Here is a 12,921-nt window from a genome sequence, read left to right as displayed (position 1 = left end):
TTTTTTTGTTTTTGTTTTTTTTTTAGAGAGAGCGAGAGAAACATCGGTTTGTTGTTCCACTTATTTATGTATTCATTGGTTGCTCCTTGTATGTGCATTGACTGGGGAGTGAACCTACAACCCTGGCATGTTGGCCTGGCGCTCTAACAACTGAGCTATTTGGCCAGGGACCCAGCTTCTTTACTTAAGATTGAGGACCCAGGTCCAGAGAGCACTGACGTGAGCCTGGGCATACTTGACAGTGACTGTGAGGCAACCCAGGTCCAGCTGTTCTAGTTCACAGTCCATGTTTTGGGGGCCTGCTCAGGTCGGTAGCTGCCCTGCCCTCTGGAGGACATGGATGCCTTTGAGATTCTTAGGACTCCAACGCCTTTTCCCGGCGAGTCTGTATTGCTGACCTGGGCCAAGTTCATGGAGAGAGCTCTGGGAGGCTGCCTGGGTAGTTCTTGCTGTTGCAAAAGGTAGATGCTTCTCACCTGGTTGCAGGAGCTTCCCAGCCGCTGTGCTGGCTTAGTGACCTTTAAAGCATTACCCTTGCTGGAGGATGCATGTCTGGCATCTCCCTCTCCTTTGTTTTCCTGGGTGGGGCTGTGGGCCTCCCCACTCCACTCTGGATTAGCTGGTGGGCACTAGGAATCCAGGCTCTGAATCAATGTTAGTTTGTGTCCCAGCTCTACCTCTTGCTGTTTGTGTGACTTGGCTGAATCATTTAACCTCTCTGTCTTGGCTTCTTCATCTGTCAGCAGGGGAATTGTTAGTACCTGATCCATCAAGTATGAGTTAGATGGAGGCACCTGACACAGAGTAGATGCCACATCCATGTTTGCCTCATTAGCTGTGATTGCATGTCCTGTCTTCCTTTCTCTGAGCTTTGCCTTCTCCATCTTTGCTTCTTCCCATCACTAATATGCAATGACCTTTGGCCAACTGCATGAGTTTGAAGCATATACCCCAAGTTTCCTGCCTGCCCTCACCTCCCCAGAGTCAACCTTTCTTCCTTCTCAGTAACCTCAGGGAGGCCCCTCTTCTTTGGGGGCTTGCCTGCTTCCCAGACCAAGGTTCATTCTGGGCCCTTCCCCACTCATGGTGCCTTGATGTCTCACTTTCCTCATCTTATGTCCTCATTCCCCACCCCCATCAGCCCGCCTTGTGGAAAGCATCTGTCCTTTGTCATTTATACCTTCCTGTGATTAGTCACCACATTTTGCCTTCCAAGACTAGTTGCACTAGATGCATGCATATTAAGCCTTACTAAAACTTCAGGAGAGGGGCCCATCCCTCCCTGTTGGTACTTCACCCCTTCCCTGGTGACAGGTCCTTGCCTCTAACCCTGTTCTGCGCCAGCACCGCCCTCCCACCCTCTTCCACACTCTGTTCAAGTAGCCAGCGCCCCTGCCTGTTTCCTGGCCCTGTGGGTCCTCCGGCGGCGACAGCCAGTCTCTCTCCTCCCTTTCTGGTTGTACTCCACACTGCTCCCCATGTGACCGTCCTCCCTCATGTGGGCCGCCTGATTTCTAAGGGCTTCCAAGCTCCACCTTGTCCACATACAAGCTGCTCTTGCCTTTGTGGTTAGGAGCATCCAGGCAGACACACCTCCCTTTCACCTCTGGCCCTGCCCCCTCCTAGTGTATAAGCCCCAGTCCTCCAGCTCTGAAGTGGGAATAGGAATAGTGCCAACCCTGTTGTGCTGTTGTGAGAAGTAAACAGGTGTCTGCAAAAGGCTTATTATTAGCACGGGCTTGGTATGCGGTAAATGCTCAATGGTTACCATCATTAATACAAATCCTAAGAATTAATGATGACACTCACCCCTTTCTCTTTCTCTCTCTGTCTCTTTTGTAACCAGACTGTAGGGTACGACCCCATCATTTCACCAGAAGTCTCGGCCTCCTTCGGGGTTCAGCAGCTGCCCCTGGAGGAGATCTGGCCTCTCTGTGATTTCATCACTGTGCACACCCCTCTGCTCCCCTCCACCACAGGTAAGTGGGTCCCTACCTTGTGGTTTAGCCACAGAGGCCACAGACCAGATAAGGGTGGGTCCCCAACCAGGGGCTTCCACAGACATTAGTGACTAGCTCTGGGGAGGGACCCCTAGGTCTGCCAGCATCAGCATGGGGGTGTTTTGGAAGATACCCCGTACCAGAGGGGAGGGGTGAACCAGTAAGAGATACTTGGTGTCTGGTGAGCTGGTGGACCAGTGTGCCACAGATACTCTGCAGGCCGTTCTGGTTCCAGACCCACTTGAAGCAGTGGTATCTCAGGGACTCTAGGATGTTTCTCCACTGAGTGGCCCAGATCATCTGAGAAGGGAGAGGTGAGGCCAGAGAGGCCATGGTCCCAAAGGCAGGCCTGTGGGGAAGAGCTGGGTGCCGAGGGGGCAGCCGGAGCCAAGCGCACGGGATCCAGGCAGCATCGCTGCAAGAGAGCCGTTCCCTCCCTTCCAGGCCTGCTGAACGACAGCACCTTTGCCCAGTGCAAGAGGGGCGTGCGCGTGGTGAACTGCGCCCGCGGGGGTATTGTGGACGAGGGCGCCCTGCTGCGGGCGCTACAGGCCGGTCAGTGCGCTGGCGCAGCGCTGGACGTGTTCACGGAGGTCAGTGCCGGGCAGGGCAAGGGAGAGACAAAAAGAGCACCCTTGCATAGCCCTGCACAGTGTGATGGGAGGCAGCTGAGTTGTCTTCTGCGGAACTTGAGTTTTAAATAAGACCCAGTTCCAGATCTGCTGTGGCGGTAACTTCAGGGAGGACAGTGGCCCGTCAGTTCCAGGGGCGAGGACTGGGCAGGGAGATACGGCTTCATGAATCAATACAGACAGGTCCCTGATGAAGTGAATCCGTGCCACGTCCACCCGAGTCCACTGGCTCTCCTTCCCCGTCCTCTCCCATGAGGGAAGGAAGCCCAAGGATGGTGGTTAGGTACCCCCAGGTCCTGGGGGGCTGCTCTCCGTAGGTCTCCATCACGCATTCCCCCACCCTGCCCTCACACCAGTCCCAGTGGTGAAGGTTGTATTTCCACTTGAGTGCCATCACTTCTCTTAAAATGTCAGAGATCCAGGGAAGAGGCATGGACTTCGGATGGGGCAGCAGGCATTTGCTGACTGGACGAGAGCTGTGTGGCCTTGGCAAGCCCCCCGCCCTCTCCGAACCCCCATACACTCCCTGTCTGCTCCTTGCCCAGGGTGCACCGTGCATCAGTTTTGTGTTCCTGATAACATTTCTTAGCTAGATCATAAGGCCTCTGACAGATGCGCCTGGCCCCTCCCTGTTTGTCCCCCAGCACAGCGCCTTCCCCTGCTGTCCCGTCCCCCTTAGAGCACTTACTGCCACAGTGCTGGGACTCATGGGTGATCTGGGGGCCCACCAAGCCCTGCGGAGAAAGACCTGAAGAGTGGAGGCCTATGTAACATTGCCAAGAGCAGTGCTCTGTGCCCAGGAGTGGAAGAGGTAGACACTGGAGGGAGGGTAGAGGTGCTCAGGTGGGCCGTGTGTCCTGGTGAGAACCATTGTAGAGCATGGCCATGAGCGTCCTAAGGGTGCAGGGGAGCAGGGCTTTATAGAGAGGGAGACGCCACAGCTGTGCTGTGGTGAGATGTCCAGGAGAAAGCCGTTGAGTCCAGTGAACACCCTGACAAAATAAAAGGAGAAGGCGACATCCCTTTTGCCTTCCTCCTCTCCAATGTCCTGCACGCCCCCGGCAGTCCATGGCAACCAAGCAGAGGTGTCTCTTTCTGGGCAGGAGCCACCGCGGGACCGAGCCTTGGTGGATCATGAGAATGTCATCAGTTGCCCCCACCTGGGAGCCAGCACCAAGGAGGCCCAGAGCCGCTGTGGGGAAGAAATCGCTGTCCAGTTTGTGGACATGGTGAAGGGGAAGTCCCTAGCAGGGGTTGTAAGTATCTCCATGTGGGGTGGAGCCTGGAAGTCACAGGGAGGAGCAGGAGTCTTGGTGACGGGAGTGGTGACAGTAAGCTGAGCCCGGGTGTGGCCAAATTCAGCTCTGGGAGCTGAAGATACAGGGTTCCACCTCAGTCAGCCTCTGGGTGGGGGCTGGAGCTGGCCTGTCTTTCCCCTTAATGGCCCAGGCCTAGCATCAGGGGGCCCAGCTCTGCCCTGATACATTATAGCAGGGGTCCCCAAATTTTTACACAGGGGGCCAGTTCACTGTCCCTCAGACCGTTGGAGGGCCGGACTATAAAAAAAAAAACTGAATAAATCCCTATGCATACTGCACGTATCTTATTTTAAAGTAAAAAAAAAACAAAAAAAAAAAAACGGGAACAAATACAATATTTAAAATAAAGAACAGGTAAATTTAAATCAACAAACTGACCAGTATTTCAATGGGAACTATGGGCCTGCTTTTGGCTAATGAGATGGTCAATGTCCAATTCCATATTTGTCACTGCTAGCCGGAACAAGTGGTGTGATGCGCTTCCGGAGCTGTGCTGCGTGCATGCCGTGTCACCGGAAGTAGTACTGTACGTGAGCGACGCTGCACTTTGCGGCGCCACCACATACAGTACTCCAGGAGCACAGGATGCATCCGGGGCTTTATAAAGAGGGAGAAGAGGGAGATGCCACAACTGTGCTGCGGTGAGACGTCCAGGAGAAAGCCGCTATGAGTCCAGTGAACACCCTGACAAAATAAAAGGAGAAGGCGACATCCCTTTTGCCTTCCTCCTCTCCAACGTCCTGTGCTCCTCTCACTGACCACCAATGACAGAGGTGCCCCTTCCGGAAGTGTGGCGGGGGCCGGATAAATGGCCTCAGGGGGCTGCAGTTTGGGGACCCCTGCATAATAGCCTTGGGCAGAGATCGGAGTTATTCCCAGAGCCCAGCGCCTGAAGAAAGGCTCTTTTGTTTTCAGCATGCCTTGTGAGTGAGGGGAGTGTGGCTGTGGTGAGGGCTGGATGCCATGGGTGTGGGGCAAGGAATGGTTTGGTTTGGGAGAAAGCCCGTGAGAGTACTCCCACCTCGCAGCCCTGAGCACTGCTTTCATTGTGTCTATCTTAGGATGCTGGGCCAGGACTCACCTGCCCCAGCAACCTGCCCGCTTTGTCCCATGAGGAACCGTCCACACCAGCTGGTCCTAAAGTCATGTCTTCATATCCCCACATGTCTTTGTTCCCACTGGGCCCTTCCTCGCTTATGTTTCTCCTCCAAGCCTAACCTGGCTTATCCCACTAGTCCCATCTCATCTGGTCTTCACATGTCCCTAAAGCTCAAGTGGGTCCCAGATACTGTCGTAACCCTTTGGGACACAGAGATGCATAAGGAAGATGCAGCTGTCCTTCAGGGGCTCACTGCCCCTTCACAAAGACTTGCTTGACCTTTCTTGCTCTCCAGTCCTTTTGCAATGAACCACATCCTCTTGTTTTTAAAGTTTCATGAGTTTATATTTTTCTCTTTAACTGAATTCTTTTTTTATTTTTTACTTTTTTATTTTTCTTTTTATTCAGTAAGAGGAGAGGAGGCAGAGACAGCCTCCCACATGTGCCAGGACTGGATCCACCTAGCAAGCCCATTGGGGTGATACTCTGCCCATCTGGGATGTTGCTCTGTTGCTCAGCAACTAAGCTCTTATTAGCACCTGAGGCAGAGGCCATGAAGCCATCCTCAGCACCCAGGGCCAACTTGCTCCAATTGAGCCATGGCTGTGAGAGGGAAAGAGAAAGAGAGAGAAATAAAGCAAAAGGGAAAGGGGTGGAGAAGCAGATGGGCGCTTCTCCTGTGTGCCCTGTTCAGGAATTAAACCTGGAACATCCACATACTGAGCCAGTGCTCTACCACTGAGCCAACTGGCCAGGGTCACTTTAACTAAATCCTAAGTTCTATGAAGACCAAAAAAGGAAATAAGCTTCTCTGCAGCTGACATGGCTCTGCCCAGAGCATTCAATCAATACACTAAGATTAGAGTGAATGGGAGTGGGGGGCTAGAGTGGCCCCTGACCTTCCCGGCTGACCCTCCACGCAGGGATTTTCACTGCTTCAACAGAACTGTTGTCAGGAGAGATGCAGGCTGCTCAGCTCACTCCTCCAGCTCTCAGGGCCACACTGCCTTCTGCGTCCTGAGAGAGGAAGGGACCCAGCTGCTGCCCTACAGGAGGACCCCTCAGCACAGCTCTGCAGCATGGGGTACACTTCCTCACTTCTGCATAGCCAAGGCTTCTGAGCAGCTTCACTCCTCCCACAGGGTGTGGATCAGAACCCAGGCTGAGGTTTGGGTCATGGCCGTTGCGAGCCAGTCTGGCCTTGGCTCGTCCCCTTTGCTCTTTAACAGGCAGGCCTCTGCCCTCACTGTGGCAGCCCTTGAGAGTCAGTCACGTTGTCATTGGGTAGCAGAGGCATTCTAGGCTTTTTGTGAAGGGGACTCCTTAATACCAGCTCCATCAAATGGAACCACTAAATGTCTCCATTTTACTTAAGAAGTAAAATCCATTGGACAAAATAGTTAAAATTGGGCAAATTTAACTAAGTAAACCAAAGCAGCTGGTGGTCTTAAGAGTAGGCATTTAAGAATAAGGATATTTTTGTCACGCAGGAACTGTGTGTCTCCCAAATTTTTCATTGCATCTTCTTCAGTTCAGTTCTGTCCCAGCTTAGACAGTGAGCCACTGACTAACGGTAGGGGCTCTTGCTTGCCTTAAGACTGAGAGCTGTTTTTAGTGGGCAGACCTGTGATGGGACTGGGCTGTGCGAGTGCTGCACAGAGGACAGGCCACGTGGGGGCCTGCTTCTGGAAGCTTGTGTACTTTTTCTCCACCTGCCAAAAGCTCCCTGCCCACCCACCTGTTTCGTGACACTTAGGCTCTGCTCCCAGCAGCTGGCCTTCTCTTGTCTCCCCCCACACACACCCCACCCCCAGCTCCCTGCTGCTCTTTGCTGTGTCCCCTTGGAGAGGAGCAAGGGGAGCCCTGTGCCAGGAGTCCCGAGGCTGGCTCACATAGACGAGTCTGCTGGGAAGCCCACCTCCTTGGTCGTTTTTGACATCATGATGCTCTTTTGATTCTCTGCCAGTTATGTCTCTACGACAACGGGAATACAACAACCCAGCTTTTTTGTTCCATACATCTTGTAGCAGCCTGTTTGATTTCTGTCAAACCCAGGTTTCTAATTAAATCCTTCTTAGATGGTTCTTTCCACAGGTTGCCTCAAAAGTGGCCAGTGATTATCTTAGAGCCAGAGTTTCTCAAAACATAAAACGAAATAGAAAATTTGATCCTGGATAAGCTGGCTTTGTTATCAAACTGCTGGTGGGGGTCCTACTGGCCAGACCCCAGACTTACAACTTTAGAAGGATATGTGGCTTCCACCTTCTTCAACTGCCCAACACGCCTGTGGTGGGCTTCTCGGGGGTCAGTGTTTGAAGAGTGATAGGATTGTCTAAATAGATGAAATCCATCCAGCTTTATAAATTGTGTTATTTGGTCTAAGTGTTAAATGATAATGTAAACACTTTTTTTTATTAAGTAGAAAAGAGGAAGGCATATTAGGAATGCCACCCAGAGAGACCTCCACCCCATATCCAAGTGACCTGTGACTCCCCAGATGTTTTATGTGCAGACCCTTCCCCAACACAGGGGAGGTCTCCTGTGGAGGGGGTGGGGCTGGCTCAATTCAAGGAGGGGGAAATGCCTCCCTAAGCCCCTTTCTGGCAATTTGGAGTGGTCTTAACCTTTTGTGCCCTTTTGGCTTTACAGCTTTCCTCAACCATGGGAACAAGTGGGGATCTTGGTGGTAGCTAATGGAAACTTTCAAAAGCCAGGGTGGCCTGTGCCTTCTGCTCTGCACGAGAAGCTGAAGCTCAGCAACGAGACCTGTTTGGACAAGTGTGCCCTGTCCTGCCTCTTCCTAACCTCGGCCTTCCTCCCTGTTTCTGCAGGTAAATGCCCAGGCCCTGACCAGTGCCTTCTCTCCACACACCAAGCCTTGGATTGGTCTGGCGGAAGCTCTGGGGACACTGATGCAAGCCTGGGCTGGGTCCCCCAAAGGGACCATCCAGGTGGTAACGCAGGGTGAGTTGGGGACGCTGCGGAAGTGGGGGGTGTGAACTCTGCAGCCATAGGGTGTCTCTGCTGAGGTCAGACAATGAAGGAGTCAGAGGTGACCCTGGTCTTGGGACTCTGTCCCATGTTCTGAGTATGGCTCATGTGCGACTAAGTGGAGACAAAAGAGGGAGAGGCAAAAAGTGTCACTCGGAAATAGACTTAATTTTCACAAGTCCTGTTTGTGCAGTGTTTTAAAGATGTGCATGTTAGGGGTGCAAGAGAAACCACAAGAGAGTGTCACGTGAGAGGTGCTAGGGATGGTGGTGGGAGTCCTGGGTCAAGTTGCAGGACGTTTGTTTTCTGGTTTTGACCCTCTCATCGTGGATTCATCATGTGGGAAGTGAGAGTCAGCGTGGGTGTTCCAGACGAGGTGGAGGTGGTGGGGACATTCTGTGCTCTGTGACAGACTCAGATGGACCCTGGGGACCTGAAAGTCCAGCTGTGGTGTGATGTGCCCTCTGTCTGCCCCTCGGTGACTGAGCAGACTCAGGCTACCTTTGTGGTGGGTCCAGCCCTCTGCAGGCTCCGCAGATGTACGTGGAGGACCAGGGAGGGCTCCAGTCTCCTCTGTCTTGCAGAGGCTTATCTGTCCCAACGACTGTTGGGTGTTGACTCTCTTGGGGAGAGATTGGGTGGGGGGTGGATATTCCCCAAGCAAGCCGATCCCAGGCAAGGTCCCCACTGGCTTGGGGCCCCAAGCCCCGGAGGTAGCAAGACGGAACTGGACCACGATTGCCTCAGTTAACTCATTCCATCTGACATTTACTGAGGCCAGTAAGTGTGCGAGTGCTGCAGAGGGGAGCCATAAGTCTTTCAGGTGTCCCCTTAGAGGGTGACAGCCAGGCCAGGCCAGGTGTATTGGGGCACTGGATTTGTCTGACTTTTGGTGAGGGGTTTCTTAGACTGGTAGACAGTGTCCTGAGGGTCCTGACCCAGGCTGGGACAGGCCTGCTGACCCAGCTTTTCCTCGCCCCCCAAGGAAAGCAAGACTTCTGGGGCAGGCTTGCACCGGGGTCCCCAGCACAGTGACCTTATGGTGGCTTCTTTTGGTCCCCAGGAACATCTTTGAAGAATGCTGGGAACTGCTTAAGCCCGGCAGTCATCGTCGGCCTCCTGAAAGATGCTTCCAGTGGGGCAGATGTGAACTTGGTGAATGCCAAGCTGCTGGTGACGGAGGCTGGCCTCAGTGTGGGTGCCCCTGCCCTTCCCGCCCCATCGGCACTGCCTGTCTCAGCCCCCCTACCTTTTCAGAACACGCTCACAGTTAGTGAGTGGGAGCCCCGAGTGCAATCCTGCCATTGACACTGCCCGTGAGAGGTAGTCTAAATTACGTCTTCATCTGCAAAGTGGGGATACTGCCTTCCTCTGAGCATTGCTAGGTGTGAATTCATATGCGTGAAAGTGCTGTGCGTGCGTACTCCGTGATAGCACCCCATTTCACAGCCTCGAAAGCCAGGGAGCCAGGCTGCATCTGCTAAGGCTGGGAGTCAGCCCAGCATGCTCGGCCTCTGACTTGATCCAGTGCGCCAGTCACCACAGGACTGGAGCCGTGCTCAGCCTGCCGACTCCTGGGAGCTAGCAGCACATCTTACCCTCGGCTGCCCTTGCAGCTTTTCTGTGGCGTCTGTCCCTCTGGTTCCCTTTGTAGATCAAAGTCTATGTGTCTCAGCCAGTGGGAGCTGGCAGAAGCAATGGGAAGTAGGTCTCCCGTGACCCCCTCTTCTCCCCTCTCTACCCGTGCATCCCAGTCAGGCCACTGGTTCTGTGCAGTAAGCAGGAGGGCAGATTGGGTCAGCCTCCGGGCAGACCTGCTAACCTGGTCCTCAGCCCTGCCTCCCTGCCTCCCTCGTCCCCACTCCTCCCCTCCAAGCCCTACCTGTACCTGGCAGGGTTATCTGTGGGCCACTGACTGGCCTGTCCTGGAAGCTACTGTTCAGAGGCTCAAGGCTCAGTTCACTGGCCCTCTCCCTGGCCCTGAACTGCTCCCCAGGTGGCCAAGAAGAAGCCTTGCCAGTCCACTCTGGGGCCTTGGGGGAGGGTAGGCACGAGGCAGGCAGGAGGGGTAACGGCCCTGCCTTCTCTCTGCAGGTGACCACCTCCCATAACCCTGCTATGTTAGGAGAGCAAGGCTGTGGGGAATGCCTCCTGACCGTGGCCCTGGTGGGTGCCCCCTACCAGGTTGTGGGCTCGGTCCAGGGCACCACACCTGTGCTGCAGGCACTCAACGGAGCTGTCTTCAGACCAGAGGTGCCCCTCCGCAGGGGCCTGCCCCTGCTCCTGTTCCGGGCTCAGCGCTCCAACCCTGCGATGCTGCCTACTGTGATTGGTGAGGAGGGGCCTGGAAGGCTGACTGGGGTCCAGGGTGGGTTGGCCAGTTGGCGAAGGGGGTGTCCTGTCCTGGGATTGGGTTCCACAGGCCTGTCCCTCCCTCAGCTCCTTCCCAGCCTCAGGGCGTGTCTGAGTCTGCACACCGGCTGCCATGCCAGTTTCAGAACATTGGGAAGTAGAGGCGGAGTTCAGAGGGAAGTTCCTTGTCTGAGACTGCAGGGTAGTGTGGTCGGGGTTGGATCCCAGAGCCCTGTAACTAGGCTGCTGACCATGTGATGCACAGTGTGGACCTGTCTGCAGAGCCAGGATCTCAGAGCTTCTGACTGCAGCCAAGCCTGTCGGGCATCCCCTCCAGCACCATGGGCATCTGAACCTGGCGCCAGGCCGCTGGGAGTTTGGGAACACTTTGTGGCAGAGTGTATCCTCAAAGGGCCTAGTTTCCCCATCCAGGGGAACTTTCCCCTGCTTTTTCTCTCGCTGTTGGTTCAGATAAAGCTGGCAGCCAGCGAGTCAGGTGACGGCTCCAGCTTTATGGCTCATCTTCCCTTCCCTGCCTTGCCTGATGGGCCGCTGTTCCTAAAGTCTGGAACAGCAAGGGGAGCTGGGCGGCTGTTCCCTCTCTCGCTCTTTCTTGATTCTGAGACCATCACTCCTGTTGCAGCTTTGATCACAGACAGCAGTCCTAGACTCCCAGCTCTCCCTCCTTCCCTGTGTTCTGTGCCAACCAGAGGTTTCTTCTTCCCAGGGCTCTTGGCAGAGGCCAGCGTGCAGCTGCTGTCCTACCAGACTTCAGTGGTGTCAGATGGAGAGACCTGGCATGTCATGAGCATCACCTCCCCACTGCCCAGCCTGGACACCTGGAAGCAACACGTGACCGAGGCCTTCCAGTTTCACTTCTAACGTTGGGGCTCCGGGGACTTTGTGATCAATGGGGAGAGACCTGGGGCTGGCACTGCTTATGTGGTCTAACCCTGTAGCACAGAAATAACCACCTAATAAAACCCACCCCCAAGCTCCTAGTCTTCTGTTGTCATTACCCGTAGGAATCACCAGAGGGTGCCACAAGCAGCCATGGGGTTGGCTTTGGCTACAGGAGGCTAGGTGTGTGGAGGAGGATAAGGATAGGCAAACAGCATGCCTGGATGTGGGTGCTCCAAAGATGGTAGCCCTCCTGTCTTTCAGGCTATTCAGAGGCTTTTTTACAGGAACAAAGCTTGGTATTTCTGGTCCCTTCCACCTGGAACTATACAGACACATTAATAAATATTCAACAAACATCGACAGCATATGTACCAGCCACTGGGCTAGGTGATTGCCTAAGGGAGGCATTAAAACCCAGACTTCTCCCATAGAAGTCTCCATGTGGTGGGAGGGCCAGCCACCGCAGGTCTGTGTGAATTCTGTGTAGTCCAGGGGGGTAAGCAGTTCAGCTGAAGGTGGTATCTCTGAGATGTTTGGGAGGATTTCATACGGGCAAGAAAGTGCGAGCGAGACATCGCCCGTGGGGATATTAGGCAACTTTATGAACCCAGCTCAGTACAGGCTGGGTAGTATATTAATTTTTTTTTAAAGATAATTTTCATGAAATATGACAATGGCACTTCCTGACCCTAAGGGTGTTACCTGTTGAGGGTTTTCCCAGTTAGTAGAGAAGGCTGCATCTCTACCTTGTACCCAGTAGCTTCTGTTTTTAGACTTTTGCCAGGGCTGAAGCCTGCCTGGCACAGGGCACCTGATTGGCACTGACAGGAGCGAGCCCACCACTGGGGCCTCCGTGTGGTTGAGCTGGAGGTGGGTGGGAGTGTCACCAGGAACTTCACTACTGTGCTAGCTTCTGCAGTGAGCTCAGGTCTGTTGTGTTGTCACCTTGCAGCAGACGTGGACGAGGATGGGGCAACGGGAACAGCAAGGTTGGCTTTAAGCAGCTGTGACTCAATGCAGTGTTTATGGGAAGTACCTGAAGCAGATGGTAAACCTTATATTTTTCATTCCCGTGCCTTTGAGTAGACATCTCAGTCTCTTGTGGGAGACTGCAAGCTGACAGGGCCCTTGCAGTTTAGATTTGGGGGGGGACAGGTGTGGGGGACTGGCTGTAAACTGACAGAGTCCTTGCTGCCCATCCCCCCAGCTCACTCCCTTAAATTGCTAAAGGCTAAACTCTTTCCCACAACCTCTGATTAAGTTGCTAGAGGCAATTTACATGCCCTCCCCTTTGTTTGTTCTGCTGTTGATTGATTTCAGTTCTGCCTGGTGGGGGGATTCCTGTTTATACCTCAGATATGTGACTTCGGAAACTTCCTCATTTGCATATGGCTCTGCACTATATAATAAAGCAAACGGTGGGTTTTGGGTTTTGCTTTGCTCTGGCTATCAGCCTCCAGATAGTTGCACTGGTCCACAGCAGTCTCTTAATAGAAGCCCTTGCACTACAGAACCTGCCTCTTGACAGTGTGATAATACTCAGCCAGATCTGGATGGGGTGTCCTGACTACCAGATAACCCATCCCCTCCTACTGGAAAGAGACTTACATGTCATGTGGCATCTG

General features: G+C 53.7%; 1 protein-coding gene across 1 annotated transcript in view; it reads left to right on the top strand.

The window, feature by feature from the left end:
- The window catches only part of PHGDH (phosphoglycerate dehydrogenase), a 38,112-nt gene extending 26,718 nt beyond the window's left edge, over positions 1 to 11,394 (top strand). Inside the window, exons 6-12 of the mRNA XM_066377291.1 lie at positions 1,847 to 1,979; positions 2,445 to 2,593; positions 3,736 to 3,888; positions 7,882 to 8,014; positions 9,105 to 9,235; positions 10,136 to 10,373; positions 11,121 to 11,394. Coding sequence (XP_066233388.1) covers positions 1,847 to 1,979; positions 2,445 to 2,593; positions 3,736 to 3,888; positions 7,882 to 8,014; positions 9,105 to 9,235; positions 10,136 to 10,373; positions 11,121 to 11,275 — 1,092 coding nt within the window. The 3' untranslated portion in view covers positions 11,276 to 11,394. The remainder of the gene's footprint in view (positions 1 to 1,846; positions 1,980 to 2,444; positions 2,594 to 3,735; positions 3,889 to 7,881; positions 8,015 to 9,104; positions 9,236 to 10,135; positions 10,374 to 11,120) is intronic.
- The last annotated feature ends 1,527 nt before the right edge of the window (positions 11,395 to 12,921 follow it).

The sequence above is a fragment of the Saccopteryx leptura genome, chromosome 3 (genome assembly GCF_036850995.1).
Source record: "Saccopteryx leptura isolate mSacLep1 chromosome 3, mSacLep1_pri_phased_curated, whole genome shotgun sequence".
NCBI lineage: Eukaryota > Metazoa > Chordata > Mammalia > Chiroptera > Emballonuridae > Saccopteryx > Saccopteryx leptura.
This window is presented reverse-complemented; position numbering and strand designations above follow the sequence as displayed.